This window comes from Lipophrys pholis (genome assembly GCF_963383615.2).
Source record: "Lipophrys pholis genome assembly, chromosome: 23".
Classification (NCBI taxonomy): Eukaryota; Metazoa; Chordata; class Actinopteri; order Blenniiformes; family Blenniidae; genus Lipophrys; species Lipophrys pholis.
Genome location: NC_137645.1, coordinates 4,655,505 through 4,680,572, shown reverse-complemented (window position 1 = coordinate 4,680,572; position 25,068 = coordinate 4,655,505). Strand labels below are relative to the sequence as shown.

At 45.7% G+C, this 25,068-nt stretch overlaps 1 protein-coding gene across 1 annotated transcript in view; it reads left to right on the top strand.

Annotated features, from left to right (window-relative positions):
• Positions 1-25,068, top strand: part of LOC308127808 (bone morphogenetic protein receptor type-2-like) — a 32,303-nt gene that overhangs the window by 5,584 nt on the left and 1,651 nt on the right. Inside the window, exons 2-12 of the mRNA XM_080493141.1 lie at positions 8,411-8,596; positions 8,690-8,866; positions 13,441-13,548; positions 13,752-13,843; positions 17,242-17,472; positions 19,512-19,626; positions 20,402-20,562; positions 21,245-21,392; positions 21,513-21,649; positions 23,247-23,419; positions 23,503-24,836. Coding sequence (XP_080349267.1) covers positions 8,411-8,596; positions 8,690-8,866; positions 13,441-13,548; positions 13,752-13,843; positions 17,242-17,472; positions 19,512-19,626; positions 20,402-20,562; positions 21,245-21,392; positions 21,513-21,649; positions 23,247-23,419; positions 23,503-24,836 — 2,862 coding nt within the window. The remainder of the gene's footprint in view (positions 1-8,410; positions 8,597-8,689; positions 8,867-13,440; positions 13,549-13,751; positions 13,844-17,241; positions 17,473-19,511; positions 19,627-20,401; positions 20,563-21,244; positions 21,393-21,512; positions 21,650-23,246; positions 23,420-23,502; positions 24,837-25,068) is intronic.

The following is a 25,068-nucleotide window of genomic DNA, read 5'->3' as shown; positions in this document are numbered from 1 at the left end:
CCTCTGCAATAATCCAGATCCTTTGGACGATAAGTCTACAGTTCTCATTTTGAGCCTTTTCAAAACTGAAAAGATCCCATTGTCAAAAATATCTTCAGGTCTCTTTACTTCACCAGAAATTGATTTTGATAATTCAATGAACTGGATTCTGCCAGGAGGCATAGTAATTAAAAAAAGAAAGACATTTCTTTTTAAACTTCAGGTTTCATCAAGAAAGATAAAATTGTCTTCATAATAACATAGTCATACTTTTTGCACTAAATAAAGTTAGACTTTTTGAGTTATTATGCCATCATCATCTTAAGTTAAAGAATCAGACAATATGTCGTTTATCCTTTAAGTGATGCTATGTGGAATTTACTTAAGGTAATATTCTAAAACCGATGAGGAAAACAACAACATGCATCTTTTTGTGTTGTCAGACAGTCTGAGATCTGCCTTTTTATTCCACAGTCTCCCTCAAACAGCCAACAAGTAATGTCTTCTGTGCGACTCAAAGGGGATCAGTTGCATTTATCTAAGTCTCACATTTAAGTTGCTGGCTGACAGTGGAACATTATATCTAAAGAGAAGTCAAGAAAATGGTAAGAAACAAATGCAGCTATTACTTGAAAGTCCATACAGTGCTCTACGGGATCAATAACCTTTCACAGAACCTAATATTGTGATATTTAAATTATTTATTGTTATTCTTATGTCTATCTTCTGACATTTCCAAGACACAACCAGGCATTGATTTCTCACAAAAGTAACCGTTGCAGCCCTTTCCCACCATTATATCAGACTCTAATGGAGATGCTCTACTGCAGCTGCAGTTTAAAAACATATTAAAACTACATTTGAAAAGAAATCTTGATGCGTAGGCATGATGGGGGTCAAATTAGACCCAGCAGGCCTCCAGGGTTGCAGTACATGACGTCTTAAATGATTGATTTGTCGACACATCGCTGATTAAAGATCTGGGTTTTCTTGATTAATGCTCCAGGTTTTCACAAGTGGGAAGCAGGAGATTTGTGGAGGTTCTTCTTTAAAAATGCATTTATGTTGCAGTCAAATAAGCCGAGACAGAAAAGGACTGAAAACAAGAAATAGAGGAATTATCCAAAGAACAGTCGATAGCTTGAAGCGAACGTCAAAACCGCAGGAAAGAAAGTTAAGAATGTCATGCTACGAGAACATTTCAGAGCTTAGCAAAATCAAGATGTATTATTAAAACGAGTGCTACACAGTTGATCTTGTCATTGGAGAAAAGTTATAAGAAGCCTCTTTGTTAAAAGTGAATTAGAGGAAGCTACTCTCCTCAGGCAAATTGTTCCACGGCTGCGATTCTCGAACAACAAAAGCTCAGCCCCCTTTTGTTTTTAACCGTGCAGAGGAAATAGTTGTCAGGTCACCGCCCGAGGACCTCAGTTTGTACCAGGTTTCAAGTGATGTGTCTTTTACAAAGTCCTTTCGTTAATTCCCAATGTACTGCTATCAATAATGGAGTATACAGGGACTCGTGTTTGACTTTTCCTTGAAAATGAGCACAGATTGTGTTCAGGTCCTTTGTGAAATATGGACATGTGTTTTAACGGGAGCTTCAAATCAACAAGTCCTCTCAGTTTTGACAACATGGCAAACATCCACTGCTAACGAGCCAAGACAGGACTGAATGGCGTGATGTTATTTTGTTGAAAGTACTCAAATATACTGTCTGTTAAGCTTTCTGAGAGATGTACTGGGTGATATAGTTGCACTTGCCCATCAAATAAAGATTGCCTTGTGTTTTTGTATAAGTAAAATTACATAAAGGTTCCAGAACAAATCCATGTGGAAAGTCACAGTTTCATGAAATCAGTTGCAAAACGGAGCCTTGAGGAACTACATAGATAAACCAAAGTGGCCCCAGAACAAAACCGTGAGGAACTTCGCAGTTCATCGAAAAACGTACTGAATCGAGACCTTAAGCCGCTCTTAAACAAAGCCAAGAAAAACTGCACAATCTATTCAAAACAATCCCAGAATAGAGCCTTGAGGAACTCCATAATTGACGAAAACCAGTTCCAGTACAGAGTTTATTTGGTTCACGCAACAATCTTCAGATGTGATGTTTTACAGGTCTGAAATTTGAGAAGTACTTCCTTTTCTCATTTTTTTGGACTCGGTGAATCAGCTAAATGCTGCAATTATGTTGTTTGCGGCGAGCTGATGACATCATAGCTGCCACAGCACAGGTAAAAACCTCTTTGTGTCAGATGGCTGCAGCCCTGCACCACACTCACTGTTCATTTATTCCACGCTGGAATGATGGAGACTAAATTCAGGCACAGCCTAAAACCAGACTTTAGCTTGTTCATGAATAATCTGAGATTATCCCTCACAGACTTGATGGCAAACACCACTTTGGTGGCCTCGTCATCATCCGTGTTTTCATGACATATTTGGGAAAGTTTAGGTATACAGAGAAGGGGCGAGGGAGGGTGGGGGTTGGATTTTGGTCTATGCATGGTGGTCAATAATGGAGGCCTCTAAGCTTTGAGGGGAGTTTAAGCCCCAGGATTAGCATAACTGTACCAGACCCAGACAGCCACAGACTGAGTGCTGGTGGTGGTGTTTTTGAGGTGAGGGGGGGCAGATTGTGGACTGGGCAGTCCTAGGGCAACAGATGGGACAGATTAAGACCCCGCTCACCCACCAATACAGCATCCCCACCACCCACCCTGTCGACATCTTTAAATTCAACCAGGGGACTTGGAAAATTGGGGGTGTCAGCAAATACCCCGTGAATCCTGCTTCAGCAACAAGCCGCACACCCAAACAGCCGCAGCAGGTACGGATCAGGCGTGTGCCTGCGATGGCTATCGAGAAGCCTTTGTGATGGGGAAAACATCAAACACCCGGGCACAGATAACGCCTGGTCAAGTTCTTTTTGTTGTTTTCTTGTGTTGTCAGAGGGAAACAGGCTTCTATGAAAAGCTAATCAAGACATGGACATAAGCTGCATAGTGGAGTGGCTGTGGACAGCCATGGATTTGTGCAAAGGAGACGATTTCTTCAGTGGAGAAAAGTCTCTTTTTTCCCCCCTTCCCCTCCTCCCTCCATTCCTCTGTTTCTATCTGTAATCTTGGACGTGAACTTGGAGAGAAGAGTGCCAACACACCCGTGCACTGGGTGACTTTTAATCAAGTCCCTAGCTGCAGTGTCTTGCGTCTCTCCTCTGGGCCTTGGCAGCAGGGAGAGGAGAGAGAGGAGAGAGCCAGATTAGATCGCTGTTGTTTTTCAGTGGCGAGGCGGTGGGGAAGGGGGTAGTCCGTGGGGGTGGTGGTAGTGGTGGCGGTGGGAGGGTGCACTGAAGGCCAGAAGGGGGAGGGAGGGAGAGATTAGCAAATAACTGGGCCATGGGTAAACACTCCGCAGTGCCCGCCATCATCCAATGAAGAGGCTTGGAGCAGAAAACTACTCCGAGGCCTTTTGATATGACTACCCCTCTTCTCTCTCCTCCCTCTCCCCGCCTCGCGTCGTTGGCCTTGCTTGCATACTCTGACCCACAATCCCAACACTGGAGTGGGAGCCAAGATTACATGGCGAGCCCTGTGGAGCAGAACCAGGTACAGAGCCCGGCGCGATAAACACAAGTGATTGGCATCCAATGCAAAAGTCAAAAGAGGGGTTATTAAAGTGTTCCGGTTACTCAATTCTGTCCACACGTTCATGACTAGTGTCACTGAGCTGGGAGTTTAGGACTATGGACAGGTCACCAGTCCATCACAGGACAAACTTGAGAACAACCATGAGCATTTTTAGAGTCGCCAATCCTTCGCAAACCCATGCATGCACAGGACAACATGCAACTGGACACAAATGGGGATGTTGTTGCTGTGGGGGCCAGAGTTCTTAGCACGACTGAACTAAACTGTGGATAAACGTTAATAAAAGGCTTGATTATGTGCAGAATGAATGATTGAGCTTGTGTTGTTACTCTCACATCCACAGAGGAATTCAAAGTCAATTCACAGCAACATTCATGTGACTTTCCAGATAAAGTCAGATAAAATGTTTGTTGACAGAACTTGCTGACATTTAGCAGGGAAATTACTTCAAAAACAAAGAGCATCATCTCCTTCTGATTACAAGTGACTGATCCAGCTAACAGTAAATCTTCACTGACCTGCTATACTTTTAAAGTCTGGAGTGTTTATATCCAAAATGACCTTCTCCAAATTAAGCCAAAGAAAAGTCACATCAGTGAAGAACGTCCTTTAATTGTTATCATGAATCTTACTAACTATAAATCGTGTGTTTTGCCATAATACATATTTTCACAGTAAACAAAGCCAATTACTTGAGCCAATTGTAATGGCTTCGATTCAGTAGATTTTCAGCCACCTGCAATAAAAACGTAGCAGGTTTTATTTGTGACATAAAAGCAACACCACTGCAATATAAATGCAGCTGGAGTTCATGGAGGAGCTAAAAAGAGAACGACTGCTAATAGAACTAATCTAATTAGTCCCATGAAATGCCCTCATCAAAACCACGTAGGCCCAACACGAGTGTTTCATCTCAAAGTGACAGTGATACACTTTAATTTAACGTTGATTAGAATAAATGTTCTTGTGATTCTAACAGTTATGTGATTTGACTAAATCAGAGGCAGAGCAATGATGTTGAATTCATCATTTTAGCTTCAGCTGGTGTTTTGTATAAATATCCATAAGTGGAGCTGAAAATTACACGCATATCAAAAGTTACAAACACGGTATTGAGTGATTTATTTATTTATTTTTCGTGAGGAAACAGGAGTTAAAGAAGCTGCCGCGTGATCCTTTTATTTCGCTTTTCATGAACAGGCCCCTCCAGCTCAATGAAACTATTTAACGTGCTGTGTGTCATAATGTTATTTCAGTCAGACAGCCGGTCACGGGTTGCCGTCGGGCCGGGAGGGAGGGAGGGAGAGAGGGAGGGAGGGAGGGAGGGGAGGGACTGTGGGGCTGTTTGTTGGCAGGATGAGGGTTAAAACCACCACAGAGGTCTTAGTTTACTTTATGGTGGCGGTGCTTAATAGCCCCTGCTTACTTAGTAGTGTTCACAGAGAGGAACTGCTTTTCAGCTTTAGAATAAATACGATATAAGTGTACTGAAGGTGTATTTTGGTGGTGAATTCAAAAAATCTATATTTCTTTTAAATAAATTTCACCTGCAAAGACCTGAACTCCACTTCTTGATGTTTCACTTCTTTATACCCAGGAGTTTATGTGCACAGCATCATCATGGAGATTCATTTCATAGCCTTGAACTCGAGTATAAATGTTAATAATTAATGCCAGTCTGACTAATTTTGAGGGAAAGACGAGAGAAACTCTTCTGGCACACAAGGTCAGTGTGTGTTTTTCTAACTGTCTGAGGGTGTTGTCACAGGCTCTGCACTTCCTTCTATTGTCCTCCTGCCATTGTTGCTTTATGTTTCTCCTCTTTATACTGGAGTTCCTTCTGTACAGCTCATGTCCTCACCTCCACGACTACTCCCCTCTGCGGCTGCAGTCGTGGACGGGAAACGTTCGAGAAATAAAAAGATGATTCGAGAGATAGAAACGTGGTATATGACCATACAAATCTCATAAATATGGTCAGTCGGGTCCAATGCATCTATATGTGCTTCACAAATACAAAAGCTCTGGTTTGCATGTTTTATTCCAGCTATTCCCAAACTCTTCTGGAGTGCAGCCAACCCTGATATTCAAAATATGATCAAAATATGAAAAAGTTTAATTTCCCTCAATCACCCCGTCCAGAAACTGAATAATTTAATATGGGCCGAATCATAAAAAGATTTTACAAATCAGAGTTCTGTCATTCATTTCGAGGTTTAGTGGCAGTAATGTCGGTTGCACGCGTAGTGGAAAAGTCAACACGTGCAACAAAGCACGATTCATTTTGATTCCTTGTTCCTCCCGTTCTCATTCGGAATCCACTTGAACAGGTTGTTTATGTCTGTCCTACGGGTTCAGCTCAACACTGTACTCAAATTCCAAGCCACTACATGTGACAAAAAGTATTCTGCTGCAAAACAATAGCGACGGGGCAACACGACATGTGTCTGTAAGCGAGGGCGCCTCAAAAGCGCTCGCCACTTTCTTTACAAAAAAAAATAAATCTTGAATAGAGATGCTGCATAGAACCACTTCTTCTGTCCTTGTACTGCTGCAGAAAGACGACATGTCTCTTGTATAACGCACTGTGGTGCAGAAGGAAGTATATTATTCTTTAAAAGTCAGAAGTGAATGGGAAAAAAAAAAAGTATTTCAGAGGAAACAAGCAACAAAACATGAGAGAGCAGGCTAACAACAAACACCCCTCACAGTGCAAACTGTTAAACTAGTTCACAAAGACATTAATGCTAATCTACAAGAAAACTTTGAAAAGATTGCTCCTACAACAGATACCCCCCACAGTGCAAACCAAAATCTGCAAACCACAGCACAAAATAATACTATTTTCTGGAGTGTTTACGAATGTCAAAGACATTGGGAGGAATACAGAATATGAGTACAGCCATACGAAAGACCACGACACTAAAGACCTGAAACCAGAGCCGACAAATCAGTTATTCCTCCCTCATTGCGAGCAAAGTAGCATTAGAATCCAACGCGTGTTTCGAGATCTAATTTGTAAAAACATCGAGTAACGGTATGTCCTGGAAAGCGACAGGCCAATATTAATCTGAAGGGAAACACTGTGGCAGAGAAGGTCTCACAGATCTCTGGATTTACCGAGAGAAATCCAAGTCTCCCAATGTGTTGCGTGTTTGGTCACAACAGATAATGAAGAAACGCTTTAAGATACATTTCACTATTATTAGTTTTTTCATGTAGTGGCATTATATAAAAGCACAAATCAGCCACTTTTTCCCTGTTTTCCAAACGACTCCAACACCAACCAAATGAATTACCAAAGACATAAATTCATTTCATTTGATCATTTTTGAGCAGATTGAATGAGTGAAGGCTTTTTCTTTACGTTTCAATAACCATAAAATGTAATATCGGAACAATAAATAGCTCTAAATCAGCCACTCTGATCACGTTTTTATCGTCCGTGCTTGCGTGTATTTCAAGTCAGATCATGCTTCTCTGAGATCAGTTATTTTTCACATATTCCAAGTAAATAGCTGGACTCTGGTGTGTGTGGGCTGGAAGGAAAACACAGCTGTGTCAGAAGACGGCTTCTCTGTTTTTATCTGCACGCCATTTCTCTGGCATATTTCTTCCTCGGTGTAGGGTTACCGCTGTGTTGTTTTTTTTTAAATTTGATAGCATGTGTAGTATGTCATATTGGGTAATAAAACTCCACGCTCGCATTCGGCGGTCATTTCAACCCCGGGGGCTTTTGGATGGGATTTCATATTTCTAACTACGTCTAACCCTGACAGTGTCTTGAAATTTGTTTCCCTCATCTAAATGATGACTCCTCTACATATTTAACCCTGGGTTTGAACTCCTCTGTGTTTCCTGCACGTGCACGGCTTCGCTGCGCCGACCGAACTCGGAGCGGCCAGCGTTTGCCTGCAGGCTGAGGGCAGCAGAGGCCCAGGCTGATCGCTTTATCATGGGAGCAGAGGAGGGAAGCTGGCTCCGAGCCCGGCAGAGCTACCACTTCCATCGCGCTGCCCTCTGCCCACACAGGCCAGCTCGACCTTGGGCAGGGCAAAGCCTCTCCATCCCCCCCCTCCCCTCCCTGCAGCCCCCTCTGCCGGATGGAGGAAAGGGAGGAGCTGGGAGCGAAGGGAAACAAAGTGGCACATCGCGTTTCCTTTATCTGAAACTACCCACCACACAGCCTGTGTACACAAACACTGTAGCTCGTTCTCACCGGCGTGGCGGCTCCCAGTCTCGTTACATCGCGCTACAAATCAGCCGCATTTATCAAGCACACATGTCCTCCCGCTCTCTCATTTTCTGACATCTCATTTTCTCTGCTCGGATTTTAATGGTCACTTCTCAGTTGATGTTTTTAATTAGGACTCTGGTGTCTGCTTTCCCTCCACTCCTCTTTGTGTGTTACTTGCTCCAGGCTAGAGTTTAAATTGGTATTTCTATTGATCTCCGGGCTTATGAGAGGCTGCAGTCGTCTCTGGCAGACAGCTACTTTTCATCTGTGGATTCCTGTATTGACAGATGCAGCAGCAGTATCAATCTGCCCCTGTAGCTGCTGAAAGAGATGTATGCATATGTATGTCTTCCCTCTCGGAGAAATGTGCAAATGTGTCTGTTTTCACCCATTAAAAGTGTGACAGGATGAGCTGGAACTGGCATAAATTAGCCAGGCCGCCCGCAGCTGATCGTTAACACAAACTTCATGTGCCGGCTTCCTGTTTACATGTCTGAGTTGTTGTGACTGCCTGACAACTGTGCTTCCTGTGTGTCCACAGCGGCGCAGGGCGAGGAGAGGGAGTGTGCCTTCACCGACCAGCAGCAGCAGTGGGAGGTGGAGCGAGTGGCGGGGGGCGAGGGCCGGGTGTCGCCGGAGAACACCACCATCAGATGCTCCAAGGGCAGCCACTGTTTCGGGCTGTGGGAGAAGAGTCTTCCGGGGGAAGTGCGGCTGGTCAAACAAGGTACTGACGCGCCGTTTGTGTGAACCGAACCGATCGTATTGAATCAGGGTGCATTATGGGAACGGGAGGACTGAGCATCTCTCTCCCTCCCAGGTTGCTGGACTCACCTGGGCGACAACCAGGGCTGCCGCGATGACCGCTGCGTGGTCACCAACCTGCCTCCGCAGATCCAGAATGGGACGTACCACTTCTGCTGCTGCGGCAGCGACATGTGCAACGTGAACTTCACCGAGGATTTCCCACCGCCGAGCCCCACCACCGCACCCATCTGTAAGCACACACACACACACACACACACACACACACACACACACACACACACACACACACACACACACACACACACACACACACACACACCTGTTTGCCACCAAGTTTAACCTCAAAACGTTCAAAGTTTAGCGATGCAATACAAGAGATTAAATCAGAAGGCTTAAAATCCCTTCTGCTTCTGTGGTTTTAGTATTCTATTTTATGCTGACCTTTTCATTTAGAAATCGTCCAAGCTTATAAGAGTCGTGTTTGCGATGGGAAGATAACACAACTCATAAAGTTGGATTGTAGTTTTGGTATATTTCCCAAAACTGAAAGTTATGTCGACATTATATTACAGGTTTTATCTGTTTTTTCATGGGTAGTCATTTTAGTAGTGTTTAGCTATTTCAGCTCTTTTGCCCTGTTACAGATATTTTAATGGTTTTAGCTCTTTTGTAGTAGGTTTGGCAATTTTAGCTCTTTTGGCCATGGAAGAATTTTCAGGATTGGACACCATAAAGCTGTGCCGATGACAGTTAAGGTGATTAGTTCACTCAACATTTATCACCTGGAGTGAAATAAGATGAAAACGTGGCTTTGTGTCCCCGGAGCCACAGGTTACCGATTTAACCGTAACAATGGCGGAAAGTGTGCTGTACTGGTAATTTCCTTGAAAATGCCTTTTTTTAAAAAGGTTTTAAACTGCTTGGTAGAATACGCTGCCGTCTGCAGAACGTTGACTCAACCCTTATCCTCCGTGAAACAGTTTTGAGCGTTTTGGTTACGGTCATCTCTCACACAAGCAGGCAGCGCGGAGTGGACGAAAGAAGAAAATGACTATCAGAGAAAAGTACGGTGGAAGAGGAACGCAGGCCTACACAGCTTAGAAGCACAAAGCTATTAAGAGGAGAGATAAAAGGATGTTTGATACGATCTGAGCTGTCATACCCACGCCTACTTGTAGCTACTCCTCCACCTCTTCCTACTCTGCCGCATCATTCAGCCCCAAACACTGAGAACTGAGCTTCAGCTTCTATTAGAAACCTTCACATGAGGCATACTTTTGATGAAACTAAAGGAAACACTTGCTGGTATTTTTTTTAGGTGTACAATGTCAAGCGAAGCAAACAGATGTATTGTTAACTGTTTGGCGGTGAATGAAAGCGGCGCGTGTTGTGGCGGCGACGCCAGCTCATCCTCCCTCCTGCCTGCACTTTAAAGGCACGCTCGCCGCCATCCGACGTGGTCTCGCTGCATTCCTCGGATTACACGGTGTCTGCTCTGTCTGCGGGCGCGCCCGTGACTGTAGACAGACACGGAAACAAAGCGCTGCGCCGCGCTGAGGAGAATTAAGCACCGGGTGCTAATAGGATGTTGGAGTAATTAGTGAAATTCAAGTTCGGGGTGTCTCATAACTGTAAATCCTGTTTGTGTTTTCCCTGAGCTAGATAATGCCTGACATGTCTGGGCAGATGTATGGCAGTATTATTAGAAGGAGGAAACGGTTTCAGCGAGTGATCTGAAGCCAGGGCTCCAGGGTGACGACACACAGCGCCAGGTGATTTAGGAAGCAGTAGCACCTGAGCGGGCAGCAGGTGATCCTCGCTCAGACTCTCTCGACTGTAAATGAACAAGAAAATTGTGGGGATTCTTAAATTAAATCCATCAATCTTGTGCACTGGTGCATTAACTGGGAGTAAAAGAGGCTTTGTCAATGCAATGAGGCAAGATAATAGTGTTTATGTCAGTTGAAAAGCAGTAAAAAACACTTCAAGGTTCATTGTGAAACTGCATTGGGTTAAAGTAGAATATAGAGGGCCGTCAGTCAATGGAGACACTTTAAAAGCTTTACAATAAATGGACGAATATTTGCAATAAAAAATGCTAAAATGGATTATGATGGGTTGCAACAATCCTAGTAACTTCTTGAGAAATACTGCCATAGTGGAGAAATGTGTTTAGAAAATGGCTGAATATTCATTAGTTCGACTATAGTGGGCCGTCACAGTCTCAACAATTAACAGGAAATACTGTAATTGTGTAGAAAATACCTGAATACAACTAACCATCTTGTTATTAACAGTTGGTTTGAGCATTTCCCAAAACTTTGCTCGCCCCTTGAATAGATTATAATAGGATGTCAAGGCTAAAGACAATGGAAATATTAGAATCAATTGTATTTTTTCTTTCCATTTTACAAAATGTATAAATGAAGGAATTAAGACATTAAGCGTTGAGATTAGTGTTCAGGACCGCTCTCATTCAGAAGGTCGTCCATCATGCCAGAGTTGGGTCTGTGACGTCATGAGTGACTATTACTGTCACCAGTCAAATGACTTCTTCTGATGACTAATGAAGTTTGATCTCAAAATGGAAACTGAGATGTGCCGAGTTACTCAAGGACTTGGTATGTGGTGAGACACTGTAATGTGAAGTCAGTAGGTGCTGGCTTGTGTGTTTGTGTCAGATGGCTTCCTGCTCAGCCTCCTTGTTGTGAGTGAACCTGCTGACCTTGGCATTTGGAGGGGGGGGGGGCTGTCAGGCTGCGTGCAGCGCTGCGTGCCCTGCTCATGCTAGCATGTCAGTCAAAGCCGCCCGGAGGCTCTCAGAGCCATCAATTATTGATAAAGCTGGTGTCTCGCGGCAGCACCGCCACGCTGACTGATGTTGGCGATGCAGGCGAATGTGGACCTCCACACCATTGCTGCTCTGTTCATTCTCCTCCTGCTCTGCTTCTTCTGGCTCTTGGGGCTTAATTGATGTTTTCTTGCCGTCATTCACTTCACGGCGTGCCCCAAAGTCCACACGCACACTCTCCCAACGCCATGACATTTAAATGTTTGCGTGTGTCTGCGCTGCCTGTAATTTGGGAAGGGAGAATTACAACTTAGCGCGGCCCTTACTCACAGGCTGCTCACACTCGCACTGCACTGCACTTCACTATTTTATTCCTCCAGACAAATCCTAATGCCCCACCTGCATCCGTGCGGAGCCCATTTTCTCCCATTTTGCTCAGCGTGTGCAACCTCGCATGCGCATGTGCCGTGCGCTCGTGAAAAACACTCATAAAAACAGGGCTGTTAGCGGGCAAAAACTCCACAGGGGCCTTTTAAACGTCAGATTTCAGGAGCCGGATGGCTGCAGACCAAAATCACCTATGCCAACCGGATTAATGAGGTTTTATTTTTTAATGCTGTAGATGATCAAAGTAATTATGAAACATGCAAAACCGTTGAATTAAGCATTTACAGTTGGGTGACTTAGCAACTTACATTTGTTAATATAGATATATGTGTTCTCTCAAATTTAGTGAGGCTCTTTTGTTTGGCTTATCAGTATTCAACTGGCAATAAAAAAAAAAATCCATCTTATTTGATTACAATTTCACTGTTATCTTGTTTATTTTTCATCAGCTTCAATATTCCTGTTTTATTGTCTCGTTTTGTTCTTGTTTTTTTACCGTCTGTCTGATTGTCTTGAACTAATTTCTTTTATAGAAACCAGAAAATGACAAACTCCTCAGTGTAATGCAATCCAGCTCACTGCAACGTCAAAGCGTCTGCAGTGATCATGGGGAAGACGTCCTGCATTGTCTTCAGATCTGAGAAGGGTCAGAGTTTATCTCAAGGCCACGTTGCATTGGAAGTTGGTTAAAAAACTATTTGGACACAGGATGGACGAAACTTTCACACTGAGGATTTAATTCGAACCTTGTTAGTTTGAATGTCGTTATAAGGGCCGTTGCATTATACCGGTAATGATGGATGTTAAAAATGTTTATATGATTGTTGGACAAGTGCCAACTGACCTTTGTGAGAATTTCATTCGCAGCCTGTGTTGATCGCTAGCCTCGATAGCTGGATGGAGTCCAGCGGAGGTTGCAGTGAAGTGGGTGGCAGTTCTATTTGTCTTCACTGAGAGCCTTGTGTGGGCCATATGTTTTGCATTTGTGGCAGAGCTTCTCTGCATGGGTACCCGATGAGTGTAGATCCTGATGTACACGTCTTTTAATTGTAATCAATCATTTCTTTGCGAGTCACTTCTGAAGCACTTCCATTACACTGTGTTGGTGTGAAGGCGGCGATGGAAACACAGCTGAGTCATCGATTGAACGACGAAATGCAGCCGGTGCAACTGTGGCTTTCTGAGGTGTGCGCTCTTACGGGCCACGCAGCAGCGAAACGATAAATCATGTAATGTAAACATAAAGCTGCTCACTACTGTCAGCCGGCATCTTAATTGGCCAATTATCCTTCTGTTGTGCGATTATGCCGGTGAAATCTTTGAACTATGTGATTTATTTGGAGTGTTACTTGTCGTGTCTCGTAACTCAAAGCAGCTTTCGCCAAACACTCATGAATATTAATGGAGGTCCTATAGACGGGGCTGAATGAAAGCTGATGTATTGCACATGTTTTGTGTTGGATTGCATCACATTGAACCAGTGTCCCTGTTAGACTTTGTGTTGATAGCCTTCGCTGGCCTTCTTCTGTCTCCAGCTCACAAATCAAAGGTCGGCTCGCCACAGCAAGGTCGCACTCTGATTTGTACTTTTTGTTTTTGTTGTGTGTCCTTTTTCCCGCTCGCAGCCACTCGCGCACTGCGCCACGAAGAGACAGTAATTATCGCCCTGGCAACAGTCTCCGTGCTGGCCGTGGTCGCCGTAGCAGCTTTCTTTGGTTACCGCATGATGCACGGTGAGTTACCATGGCACCACGCTGTGAGGAAGAGCGGGGAACATTCATTATTCAAGGATGTTTAAATGTTTTTGGCAGACATTTAATTAATTTAGCACGTGGAAGCGAAGCTGATCTTTTGTTCGAATGCATCTGCATGTTTTAGCTTTTGGTGTGAACTAATATGAGCGTGTGTGTGTGTGTGTGTGTGTGTGTGTTCACAGGAGATGGAAAGCGAGGCCTCCACAACCTGAATATGATGGAGGCTGCGGGCTCGGAGAGCTCGCTGGACCTAGACAATCTGAAACTGCTTGAGGTCAGTGCTCACATCAGCCTCCCTGTCAGCATCCTCTGCCTCTTTCCATTCCATCTCCAACTTCCACTCCATCGTGTTCTTTTTCCTCCTCCCAGGCTGCACTGCACTGCACTGCTCCAAAACGTAAATACACTTCAGCCACATCAAATCAATACCAAAACACTGTTCCGGGAATAACCATCAGAGCCTGACTCAACAAAAACAAAATGTACTGATGTGCAAATTATTATTTTATCCATCCTTCCAGACCACTTTGTCCAATTCAGGGTCGAGGTCCAAACTTTTCTGGAATTAAGGTTTCCATTCTTACATCTCTACCAGGGCGCCTTATCTTTCTCACTATATATGAAATTCTTGCACTTCATATAACTCCCATGTCCCTCAACTCAGACATCCTCCATGCCATTCTCTTTTCCACTTACATGAGCATCGAGTTGCCATAGCGATTGGTGTGGGGGGTGTGGTTTGGACCCCTGTTACACTGGGTTCAGGCGCCATACTACTTTGGCTGCAGCGCTAGTCTGAATTTTGAGCTCATCTGTTCATCACTCCACTTGGTTTTCTGGCCCAGAAAGGAGCCAAAGCATTTAGTGTAGCCGAGTGGAGAGCCAGTGCTACAACACTCTCTGCAAACAAAGGAGCCAATAGGGAGCCGGCACTGCAAATTATCCTACAGCAATTTGACTAATCAAGATTTAGCCAGATTATCCACAGCAGCACCTCATTTTAATTCTTTATGATACCAGTGCTGATGTATGTAAAAACAGTATTAGGGTTTTATGAATTCAATCCCTTGTACTACATCTTTCACTCCCCAAATCCTGTGGATTTATACTGGCCTGTTTATAGAAGATGAAAGCTTGTATCATCACTTCAGACGTGCAGCGCTCCCAAAAGTCTCAGCATCTCGGGGAGGGAGTGGAAACGAGAGCTGGGAAGAGAAAGGAGAGACCAAAGGCAAGCGAGTCAAAAATACACCCGAAATACATCAAGGTTTACTGTTACATCTGTCGCTTCAATGTGACTTTTATCATTCGATCACAGCAGGAGGCATTCAGTGACGAAAATAGGAATTTGCTTGCACCGACAGAGGATCCTGAAAACCTGATATTGAAGAGGAAGAGCTCATATTGTCATAGGAAGTCAATGGAGTTTGGATGATACTCAAACCAACGTGGTGGCTGAATTGAACAAATTCAAATGAAGGAGGCAGGTTACTCTCATGAATGTCTCAAACAAGGTCACTTTCTTTTGCAGCAATGAGATAAATTCTAAACCAAAATAGAGATTTTGTTTTTGGCTTTATATGAACATTTAAAAGGAGAGTAGTGGTTCTCTCAGAATCGTCAGTTCTGAGTGTGAATGGTACAAAATGAGTGCTCTCCTCTTGGCAGGTGGCACCAGCCGTAAAAAGTTGAATAGATTCAACTGAGTTGGCGAACTGCCAAATTATCTTCAGTCACTTACAACTGTTTATAAGAGAGGGAAAGAAATAAAATTTGATTTGATTGCTTTATAGTCTAAGCGATTGGCTAGCAGAAGAGTGAACTTCATGATAAGATTGAACATTGTCGATGTTTTTAATTTCAGCCACCTTGTAGTTGTATTTGTCGACCAAACACCCCCCCATAGTTCCAACAATACCTGAACACAATACAATACTCAAAACAATCCTGTAAATCATCTGCTTTGCCCCATGGTGAGGAGGCGGTATCCTGACTTTTAAGAGCTCAACAGAAAGTTACAAACACAACATTCCCATAGTCTCAAGTAACATAATTTGCCTTGTAGTGACGGTTCATTCGCCAGCAGGACGGACGCCACAGTCAGTCTGAGGGCCAGCTTTCACTCTCTAACCTCCACTTGGACGCTCTCACCAATAAAGATGAGCTTTTCCCCAACGTACACAAAAACTCTCCCACACACCCGCTGCATTTGTGAGCACATTTAACAGACTGACAGTGTTGGTGTAATTTTGAGTTTGCAAAGATTTCCAAGTAAACAGACCGGGAGTCGTTTGTTTGCGCCATCAGCTTCTACTTCTCTCGTGAAGAGACGCACTATAAAGGCCCTTTATACTTGTCCGAGGTGAAAAGCAGCTGTGAGATAAAAAATTTGGGTCAATCTGTGGCCGCTGATCCAAAACAGGATGACAAAGTGAGACACGCTCACTGATGGCTGATTTGGAGCTCCTGTCAGAAATCGACTGGAAGTGAAAGGAAAGCCGGCGAGTCTGCGACACGACTTCACGCCCACCAGGCAAGAAGTCAGACCACTCAGGCTTTGTGAACCGCACATTTAAAACGGATGGATGACACCACTGCGGCTTGTGTATTTATTTATTTTTTTTTCCTTTTTCATATTTACACCCAAGTGCGATGATTCACCTCATAGTCATCACACACATCCAACATGCCTCGACACTGATGTCTGACACAGATTTTTATCCGGGCTGTTGTGCTCGTCATGTTTTTCCAAATCTCCACAACAAAGCTGGCGAGTTCAGCTTCAGAAGATACTGTCGCACCAGTGTCACCTCCGAAAACAACACGAGCGACAACGATCACTGCAGAATGAGCTCGTGAAAACTGGAATTTAAAAAAAAAAAAAAAAAAGTTTTTTTTTTTTTTTTTTTAAGTTAATTCATGGCTCAAAATGCTAATTGATTAGCATAAATGTGAGCCGTCTCACAAAAAGAGGTTTTTGCTGAGTGGACTAACCAATCAGCAGGGAACATAATGATCCAGCCACACAGGTGCATTCAGACATGTTTCTCACCTTTTTTTTCTGACATCTATTTGGAGAGAGAGAGAGAGAGAGAGAGAGAGAGAGAGAGGCATTTCTTCAGGCAGGAGTTGAATTCAGTCTGTCCTTGTACCTTATCAAAAGCAGGCACATTTTTTTTCTCTCCATGTAAGACTTGTTGCCTACAGGGAGGGGCGGAGAGGCCAGCGACAGACGAAACAGTTCCTTTGTTTTCCTACACGATAGATCATGTTTGGAAGTGGAAACTGCATAGAAATAAATGCATTGCTGAGGTCTATTCCTCCTCCCATGCAGAGACCTTTTCAGACTTGGTTTGGTCCTTAATGGCATGCTGTGCTCTGGCTAATTGAATGATTTGGGACTGACTTAGGGCCATTTCAGCTGTTTAACCCTGCTGTTTGCCTGTACTTTACTTTATTCCCCATTTCTCTTCTGCCTGTCTGTATTTGTACTTTTCCTTTGTAAGTGGTTCCGTGTAGCTTCTCGTCAGGATTTGAGCAACGAGGCGTTCAAAGCGGCGCAAAACTAAATCATTCAGCACCTTCTTTTGAGAAAGACTCGTGCTGAAGGTCGAGAATGTCAAAAGGAGTCTAATAATAGTCTGTAATTTGCCCTCCCCTGCTCCTTTTCAGCTGATTGGTCGAGGCAGATACGGCGCCGTGTACTGCGGCTCTCTGGACGAGCGGCCCGTCGCTGTGAAGGTGTTCACCGCCGCCAATCGCCAGAACTTTCTCAATGAGTGCTCCATCTACCGGCTGCCACTGCTGGAGCATGACAACATTGCCCGGTTTGTGGCTGCCGACGAGCGGACGGGCCCAGAGGGACGCACCGAGTACCTGCTGGTCATGGACTACTACCCACATGTGAGTGCGGGCTATGGAATCGAGGTTTTCTGTCTTTTGTTCCTTCAAGCTGCCCGCAGTGAAGCCAAACATGCTGTTTATTCCACATTTGTGCTTTAGCTATCGGAGAAAAGACTCTGCAGCATCCAGGCTGTACTCAGACCAGGTTACAGTGACTCAATACACCACCTTTTGGTGCAAAGTGGTATTACACGACAGAGCAGGTTGATGCTAGCTAAGAAAAGAAAGAGCACTGACTCCACTTTGATTTCATTGATTATTTTTTTCTTCCCTCCTATTGTCCATGATTTCTGACACTGACACTGAAATATGACTACCGGATCTAAAAAGTGGTTTATTGAGCTTTTTTTCCTTAATTAATGTATTAAAAATGCATGACTGCTCATTTTTAGATTAAGTTACCCCCCACAGTATTCCTGAGGACTATCATTGGCACCAGTAGCCCCGTCTGAGAAACCCAGTGAAGCTGATACGTCAGTGGGAGCCAATTTCCAACAATAACACTGGATCTGGTGGTTTCTTGTAAATCTAATGTTAGTCATCACATTTAATCCAAGACAGGACTGACAACCTTGATTCTGGAGCTACTTCGGTAAAGCGAAGTGACTGCTAATGACACATTTGTGACTAAATCATAAGCTACAGTAACATGAAACGAGGTAATTCAATCAGCTTTATTTGGCTCAGTCATAGTTTTAGTTTTCAGAGGAGACAGTGGAGGTAAAAGAGAAACGTGCAAAGAAGTACGTCTTCAGCAAACTCCTTACTGTATTATCCATTAATCTGTCTCCTGCTCTTTTTTTTTTTTTTTTTTTTAAAGACAGTTAAGTCGATAAAATGTCTGGTCAAAGTGGAAAAAGTCTCTGTTCTTGGCTCAGAGCTTAAAGTGACAGCAAAGTTTGACACCATAAATCAAAAGAAAGCGGCAAACGTCTCGTTTAAAAGACAAAAAGATTATGAAGAATGATCTGATCTTCTAACGACTACAAATCACAAATTTCTGTATCCTGCTGTGTGTGTGTGTGTGTGTGTGTGTGTGTGTGTGTGTGTGTGTGTGTGTGTGTGTGTGTGTGTGTGTGTGTGTGTGTGTGTGTGTGTGTGTGTGTGTGTGCGGACAGAACGGAGCCGTTGTAAAAAGTTTTTAATTATTCCAGCCATCGCCCATCTTTTTCCCGCAGACCAATTAACATGCAGCTCGTGTCGTGGCCAAAAAAAAAGTAAAAAACACAGGCTGCTAAAAGCCACATCGAGGAGCTCTTCAATATTAATGCGTATGTACCTAAAAGCTCGCCGTCCAAACCTGCAGCTAATTGCACACCGTCAGCTGACTCCCTCTCCCAGCCTATCAAAACAGCCCATTATGGATCACGTCGTCATGGAAACATAGTGCGAGCCGGGACAGGAGCCCGGGACACCTAATGCATTCAAGTAAATGATAATGGGATTCATTGTAATTGAAGAGATCTAATGTCATTCTGTGTAGTAACGGATGTGAGGATTGCCTCGCGATTGATCCGGAGAGGAAAGATGAAGTGCATGTTTGTTCATACGGCCAATTATGTCGATAAAGTGGAGTCCATCCACCCGTCTTCTGCTGCAGCTCCATCCGCCACCACATCAGTCCATCACAGGACAAGTGTACGGCCATCAATTGGCCTCAAATTCATGTTTTGGCTATTAATGCTTTGGAATTGCATATTTTCAGAACCCATGGTGGGAACCACATAAATATATTTAGAAGACAAAAATCCCCGCAAATACAAACAACATTTAAGAGTTCTGTTGATTTAATCACTGTCATTTACTGGTTTGATTAGGAGGTAAAATGTCTTAACTGGAGTCCAACTGGGAACATTCTTGCTCTTGTATTGTATTTGATTGATTTAATTGTCGGGGAGCATGCATATAAAACATTCAGTTCTGAGTCTGGTTTCTATCCGGAGCATCTGTGGCAGCGGGCAAGAAAACAACGTTAAAAGGACCGAGACGGTGAAGGGAAATTAAAATGACATTTGTGTTTCTCCGTTTCTCCTCCTCAGGGCTCCCTGAGTCGCTATCTGAGCGTCCAGACCAACGACTGGGTCGGCAGCTGCCGGCTGGCCCACTCGGTCACCCGCGGCCTGGCCTACCTGCACACGGAGCTCTTCAAAGGAGGTGCAGTTTACTCACACTTCCATCTGATACTCAAACACTACTGTCCAGGCTGTCGCTGATTGAGCCCACTTAGTTTAGATTGTTTAAAAAAGGCTTGTGTCTGTGTGTGGGTTTGGGGATCTTAAGCCGTCTTACGCGCTGCGTTCGTCTTGGAACGCTTTGCATCCCCGCGTCTCGACAAACACACTGCGTGCACGCCCTGCCAGGGGTATTTATAGAGCGAGCCTCTGGCTCCAGAGAGAAGCGAAAGGGAAACAGGACAGGGATTCAGACGGCACGCGAAGATCCCCGCAGCTCCATGAAATCAGTCTCCAGAGCCACAACTGAACTCCTCCTCCTCCTCCTGCGTCATGCACACAGATACACATCAGAACAACCTCATGAGTGCAGAAGTTGGGAGTAAAAGTGGGCACAGGAGGAGGAGGAGGAGGAGGAGGAGGAGGAGGGGGGGAGGGGCTTAGGGTGTGCATCTCTGGGGCTTTGCTTTGGCCTTCATCCTCCCCCATAGCCGCCCGGCTCGCTGTGCCTCCTGCTGGTGCAGACCTGCCACTGCAGGCAGACGCTGCTCTCTGATACGCTCCTAATCTCATTGTTGGAGATCAGATTAGAAGGTTGAGCTGTCTGTTGACAGTGAAGCTCACTTTGCTGAACAATGAGGGATTCTCCAGATCATATTGTTCATTAGCGAGTGGCGGGAACAATTTAGGGAGTGTTTGTGTTTTGTGTCTCCCACTCATCCCCACCTTCTCTCTCTCTCTCTCTGCTCCTTTCCTAGACTTGTACAAGCCAGCGGTTTCCCACAGGGACTTGAATAGCCGGAACATCCTCGTCAAGGCTGACGGCACGTGTGTCATCATCGATTTCGGGCTGTCCATGAAGCTGACAGGAAACCGGCCGGCGCGTCACGGGGAGGAGGAGAACGCCGCCATCAGCGAGGTGAGAGTCCGAGCAGAGGCAGAGCCTGGATGTTATTGTCTCGAATATCACTGTCCTGGAGTCAGTAGAGTCATTCTTCTTCCAGAGTCCTGACATCTGTCATATCGTGTGACGGTGTTTTTTTCTACTTCCTCTGAAAAGAAAGATTGTGATCAGTCAGGAACACGTCGTACCTCTCACACTCCTCTCCTCCCTGCAGCTTGTCAGTGTAATCAGGATGACATGTGTCCCCTCCACATTATCGCCGTCATCTGCACAGCGCCGAGCTGACAGTTCTGCAACACACACACACACACACACACCATCAGTGACCTCACATGCTCGGAGCACATTCCTGCCTTTTTCTACACTTCTGTCTGTCCTTTAACCCTCCATTTCACGCTTGTCTTCCAAACTAACCACGTTACGTGGGCGGCAGTCACACGATGCATCATTAAAAAGTCCAGCTCGCACTTTCAGATCGCCGCTCCATTTGTAATATTTGAGAAATAAATCAACTCAGATGCAGTTGATTTGGTGCTTCGTTTAATCACTGCAATGCTGATATTTAAAGACATAAACACGTTAAAAAGTGAGAATAAGTCCCTGAGAACACACACTAAGAAAGATGTGGCCTACAAATGTAGTGTTTGTTCACGTTGAGGGATGACCGGGTGCGTTTGATGTTGTGACCCACCTGCAGGTGGGGACCATCCGTTACATGGCTCCAGAGGTGCTGGAGGGCGCGGTGAACCTGAGGGACTGCGAGTCAGCGCTGAAGCAAGTGGACATGTACGCCCTGGGCCTGGTCTACTGGGAGACCTTCATGAGATGCACCGACCTCTTCCCTGGTGAGGCAAAACGGAGAGGCGGGCCCATTTCCCAGAGAGCGCACGAGCTGCTCCCGGCAGGCCTGATGAATATGGCCGCCTTGTCACATCCTCCCTCTCTGCGTCCTTTCCTTCCTCCAGGAGAGTCGGTGCCAGAGTACCAGATGGCCTTCCAGGCGGAGGCAGGGAACCACCCAACGTTCGAGGACATGCAGGTCCTGGTATCCAGGGAGAAGCAGCGTCCCAAATTCCCAGAAGCCTGGAAAGAGAACAGTCTGGTGAGAGAGAGTGTGTGTGTGTGTGTGTGTGTGTGTGTGTGTGTGTGTGTGTGTGTGTGTGTGTGTGTGTGTGTGTGTGTGTGTGTGTGTGTGTGTGTGTGTGTGTGTGTGTGTGTGTGTGTGTGTGTGTGTGTGTGTGTGTGTGTGTGTGTGTGTGTGTGTGTGTGTGTGTGTGTGTGTGTGTGTGTGTGTGTGTGTGTGTGTGTGTGAGGAGGAATCCAACATTCTCAGTTTCCACCTCAAGCACACTGACTAAAACAGTGGATTTCACTGTGAATAATAGAAGAACGGTGACAATCACATTAACTTCCCAGAGGCTTTAAAACCTGTCAATTTGCAGCGTTTCCTTCATCTCCTGGCATTCCCCCCTCTGCCTCATGTCAAAGTGGCCTCGCCGTATTTTGGACCAGCTCAGCCACCATATGTCTCCAACAGGCTGTAAATAAGCAGCTCAACCAGTAAAACTCATTTAAAAACCAATTGAATCTAGTTTTACGGTGATAGTTATGGCTTCCGAGGGGAAAAGAATCCAGTTTTGTTCTCATTGAATCATTCTACTCTAGTTTTAGTGATTTCAGAATCTTGGGCTCTTATATGAAGTCAGTTTAGCGGTTTTAGCTGGTGCCTTTACTTCATTGTTTTTTGTTAGGAATTATCAGTTGTTTCCGTTACAGCCATGTTTTGTTTCTACTCTAGTTTTAGCTATTTAGCATTTTTAGCTGTTTTTAGCTTTTGCTGCTATTTTTTCAGCTGTGTAGCTGTCTAAGCTGTTTTAGTGTTTACGGTGATATTATTGAGAAAAGGCAGTAGCAGTTTCAGTTGACAAACTATTTAACTATTCTAAATGCCACATTTGTTCTTGTGTTCTCTATTAAAAAACAAAAAAAGTTCCTCTTTTCAAAATGATAACGTCACACTTTGAAACATGAACTTTGCTAAAATCCCGCCTCCTACATCAAGTCTGAGAAGTAAAAAAAAAAAAAAATGCAAATAAATCCTTTACAACATGAAGAGAAGCTAGCAACCGTCTCCCAGAGGCAGCGGCAGAATGTAGCGCGGGTTTGTTTTGGCTCCCTCCAAACTATTTTTCACTCTGTACAACAAATAGACTGTTTGAGAAAATGTAGCTTCCAAGTCCACGTTGTCTGGTTCAAGACTTCCATTTATCACTCAGAGTATTTTCTGGCAGTATTTGGCAGGCGTACTTCTCCTAACTATATCTCTATAACTACATTTCCCAAATTATCCTGGGAAATACGAGCAGAAGATGTCATTTATTGGACATTTTTGTCACTTCAGTTGTAGGGTTAAGACTGAAACAAAAACCACAATATAGATGTATTTGAAGTTGGAAGAAGCACAAGAGGTGGCGTTAAGATTAAGGAAAACATGATGTACTTTTGCGATGTTCTTTAAATGTAAAATACATGATTTGTTGAATCCAGTCTCAAAAAACATTTTAAAATCCAAGATTTAATGTCTGAAATACAAATAAAATTCCTGCTCATGATGTCAGGGATAGAAAAAAAAATGGGCCTGAAATTGATCCCTGGGGAACGCCTCAGTGCCTAACAACATGGCGTTTGTGCGTCCTCAGGCGGTTCGCTCGCTCAAAGAGACGATGGAAGACTGCTGGGACCAAGACGCCGAGGCTCGTCTCACCGCTCAGTGCGCCGAGGAGCGGCTGGCGGAGCTGCTCCTCATATGGGACCGATCCAAGTCCGTGAGCCCCACGCTGAACCCCATGTCCACCACCCTGCACAATGAAAGGTAAACCTCCAGCACCCACCGCTCCGGCGCCAGAAGCTGTTTGGGTTCGACCCGCTAACGTCCTGTTTTCCTTCCGCAACCAGAAATCGCATGACGCCGAAGTCGGGCCCCTACACGGACCACCCGTCCTCCTACATCGAGGAGCATGAGGGCGTGGCTAAGAACACCCAGGCGGAGGCCAACGGCTCTGTGACGGGTCGATCGGGGGCGGGAACCGGAGAGAGGAACCGGAACTCGATCAACCAGGAGCGCCAGCAGCAAGCCAACGCCCGCCTGCCCAGCCCCGAGGGCAGCAGCACCAGCATGGGGATGCGGGGAAGCCCCTCGGCCTCCACCACCACCACCACCATCATCTCCGAGTCCGAGGGAACCACGGGGGCCGCCACGGTCCCTGTCTGCCTACACCTGACCCAGGAGGACCTGGAAACCACCAAGCTGGACCCGAAAGAGGTGGACAAGAACCTGAAGGAGAGCTCGGACGAGAACCTGATGGAGCACTCGCAGAAGCAGTTCTGCTCGCCGGACCCTCTGAGCCCCGGCAGCTCCAGCCTGCTTTACCCGCTCATCAAGATGGCGAGCGAGGCCTCGGGGGCTTCGGACCCCGCCGCCGCCATCCCCACCGCCATCTTCCCCCTGCCCAAACAGCAGAACCTGCCCAAGAGACCGTCCAGTCTGCCGCTACGCAACAAGCCCCCCAAGAAGGAGTCGTCGTCCTCTTCACTCAGATTCAAGTTTGGGCGCTCGGGGAAGTCCAATCTGCGGCAGGTGGAGGGGACAAAGATGAACATTGGTGCAGCGGCGAGCACAAACATGGCTGCCGAGGCCCACCGTGGCACTGGCACAAACAACATCCCCGCTCTACGAGACACGCACGTCAACGGGAGCGCCAATGGCGCCATCAACGGTCACGCCGGCACGGGGCTCTCGTCTATAGTGGCGGGGGGAGCGGCGGGCTTCGGAGGATCGAGCGTAACTCAGAACGGGTCCGGGAATCTGAGGTCGGACGACAGCCGGCTGAGCCTTGGCGTCATCACCGCCAGCCCTGACGAGCACGAGCCGCTTCTGAGCCGCGAGCAGGAGCAGCCGGACCCCCGGGGGGCGCCCTCGGGTGTCGCCGTGCTGCGCTCGGCCCGACCAAACACCAACAACAACAACAGCAACACGGGCCACGGCCGGGGCGACGGCGAGAGCGGGGGGGAGAGCGACGGCGGGGAGGACGAGGGCAGCACCGAGGGTGGCAGCCGTGACCCCGCGGGGCCGCCGGGGGAGGGGTCGGGGTCTGCCGCCGTGGAACACCAGGGCGGCTCCTCGGTCACCATGAGAGGAGAGGCCCTGCTCAGGCAGCCCAGAGCCCGCAGACCCGAAAGGCCCAACTCCCTGGACCTGTCCTTCACCACGCAGGACCTCGCCTCGTTCGGTAACCCACCGTCACTGCACTCTCCTCTCAAATGTTTTAGTTTATCATCTTAATTCATCTCAAGAGAATGATAAATATTTTGCTTTTTTTCATTTTAAGTGTAAATCAACCTTAATAATGGCAGTCAGGAGACCGAGCAGCATCTTCTTGTGCACAGATTGTGCTGTGATTGCGCCATCTGGAGTTGGAAGTGTAGTTCGCTCACAGCGTGGAAATGCTTCCTGTTTTCCAG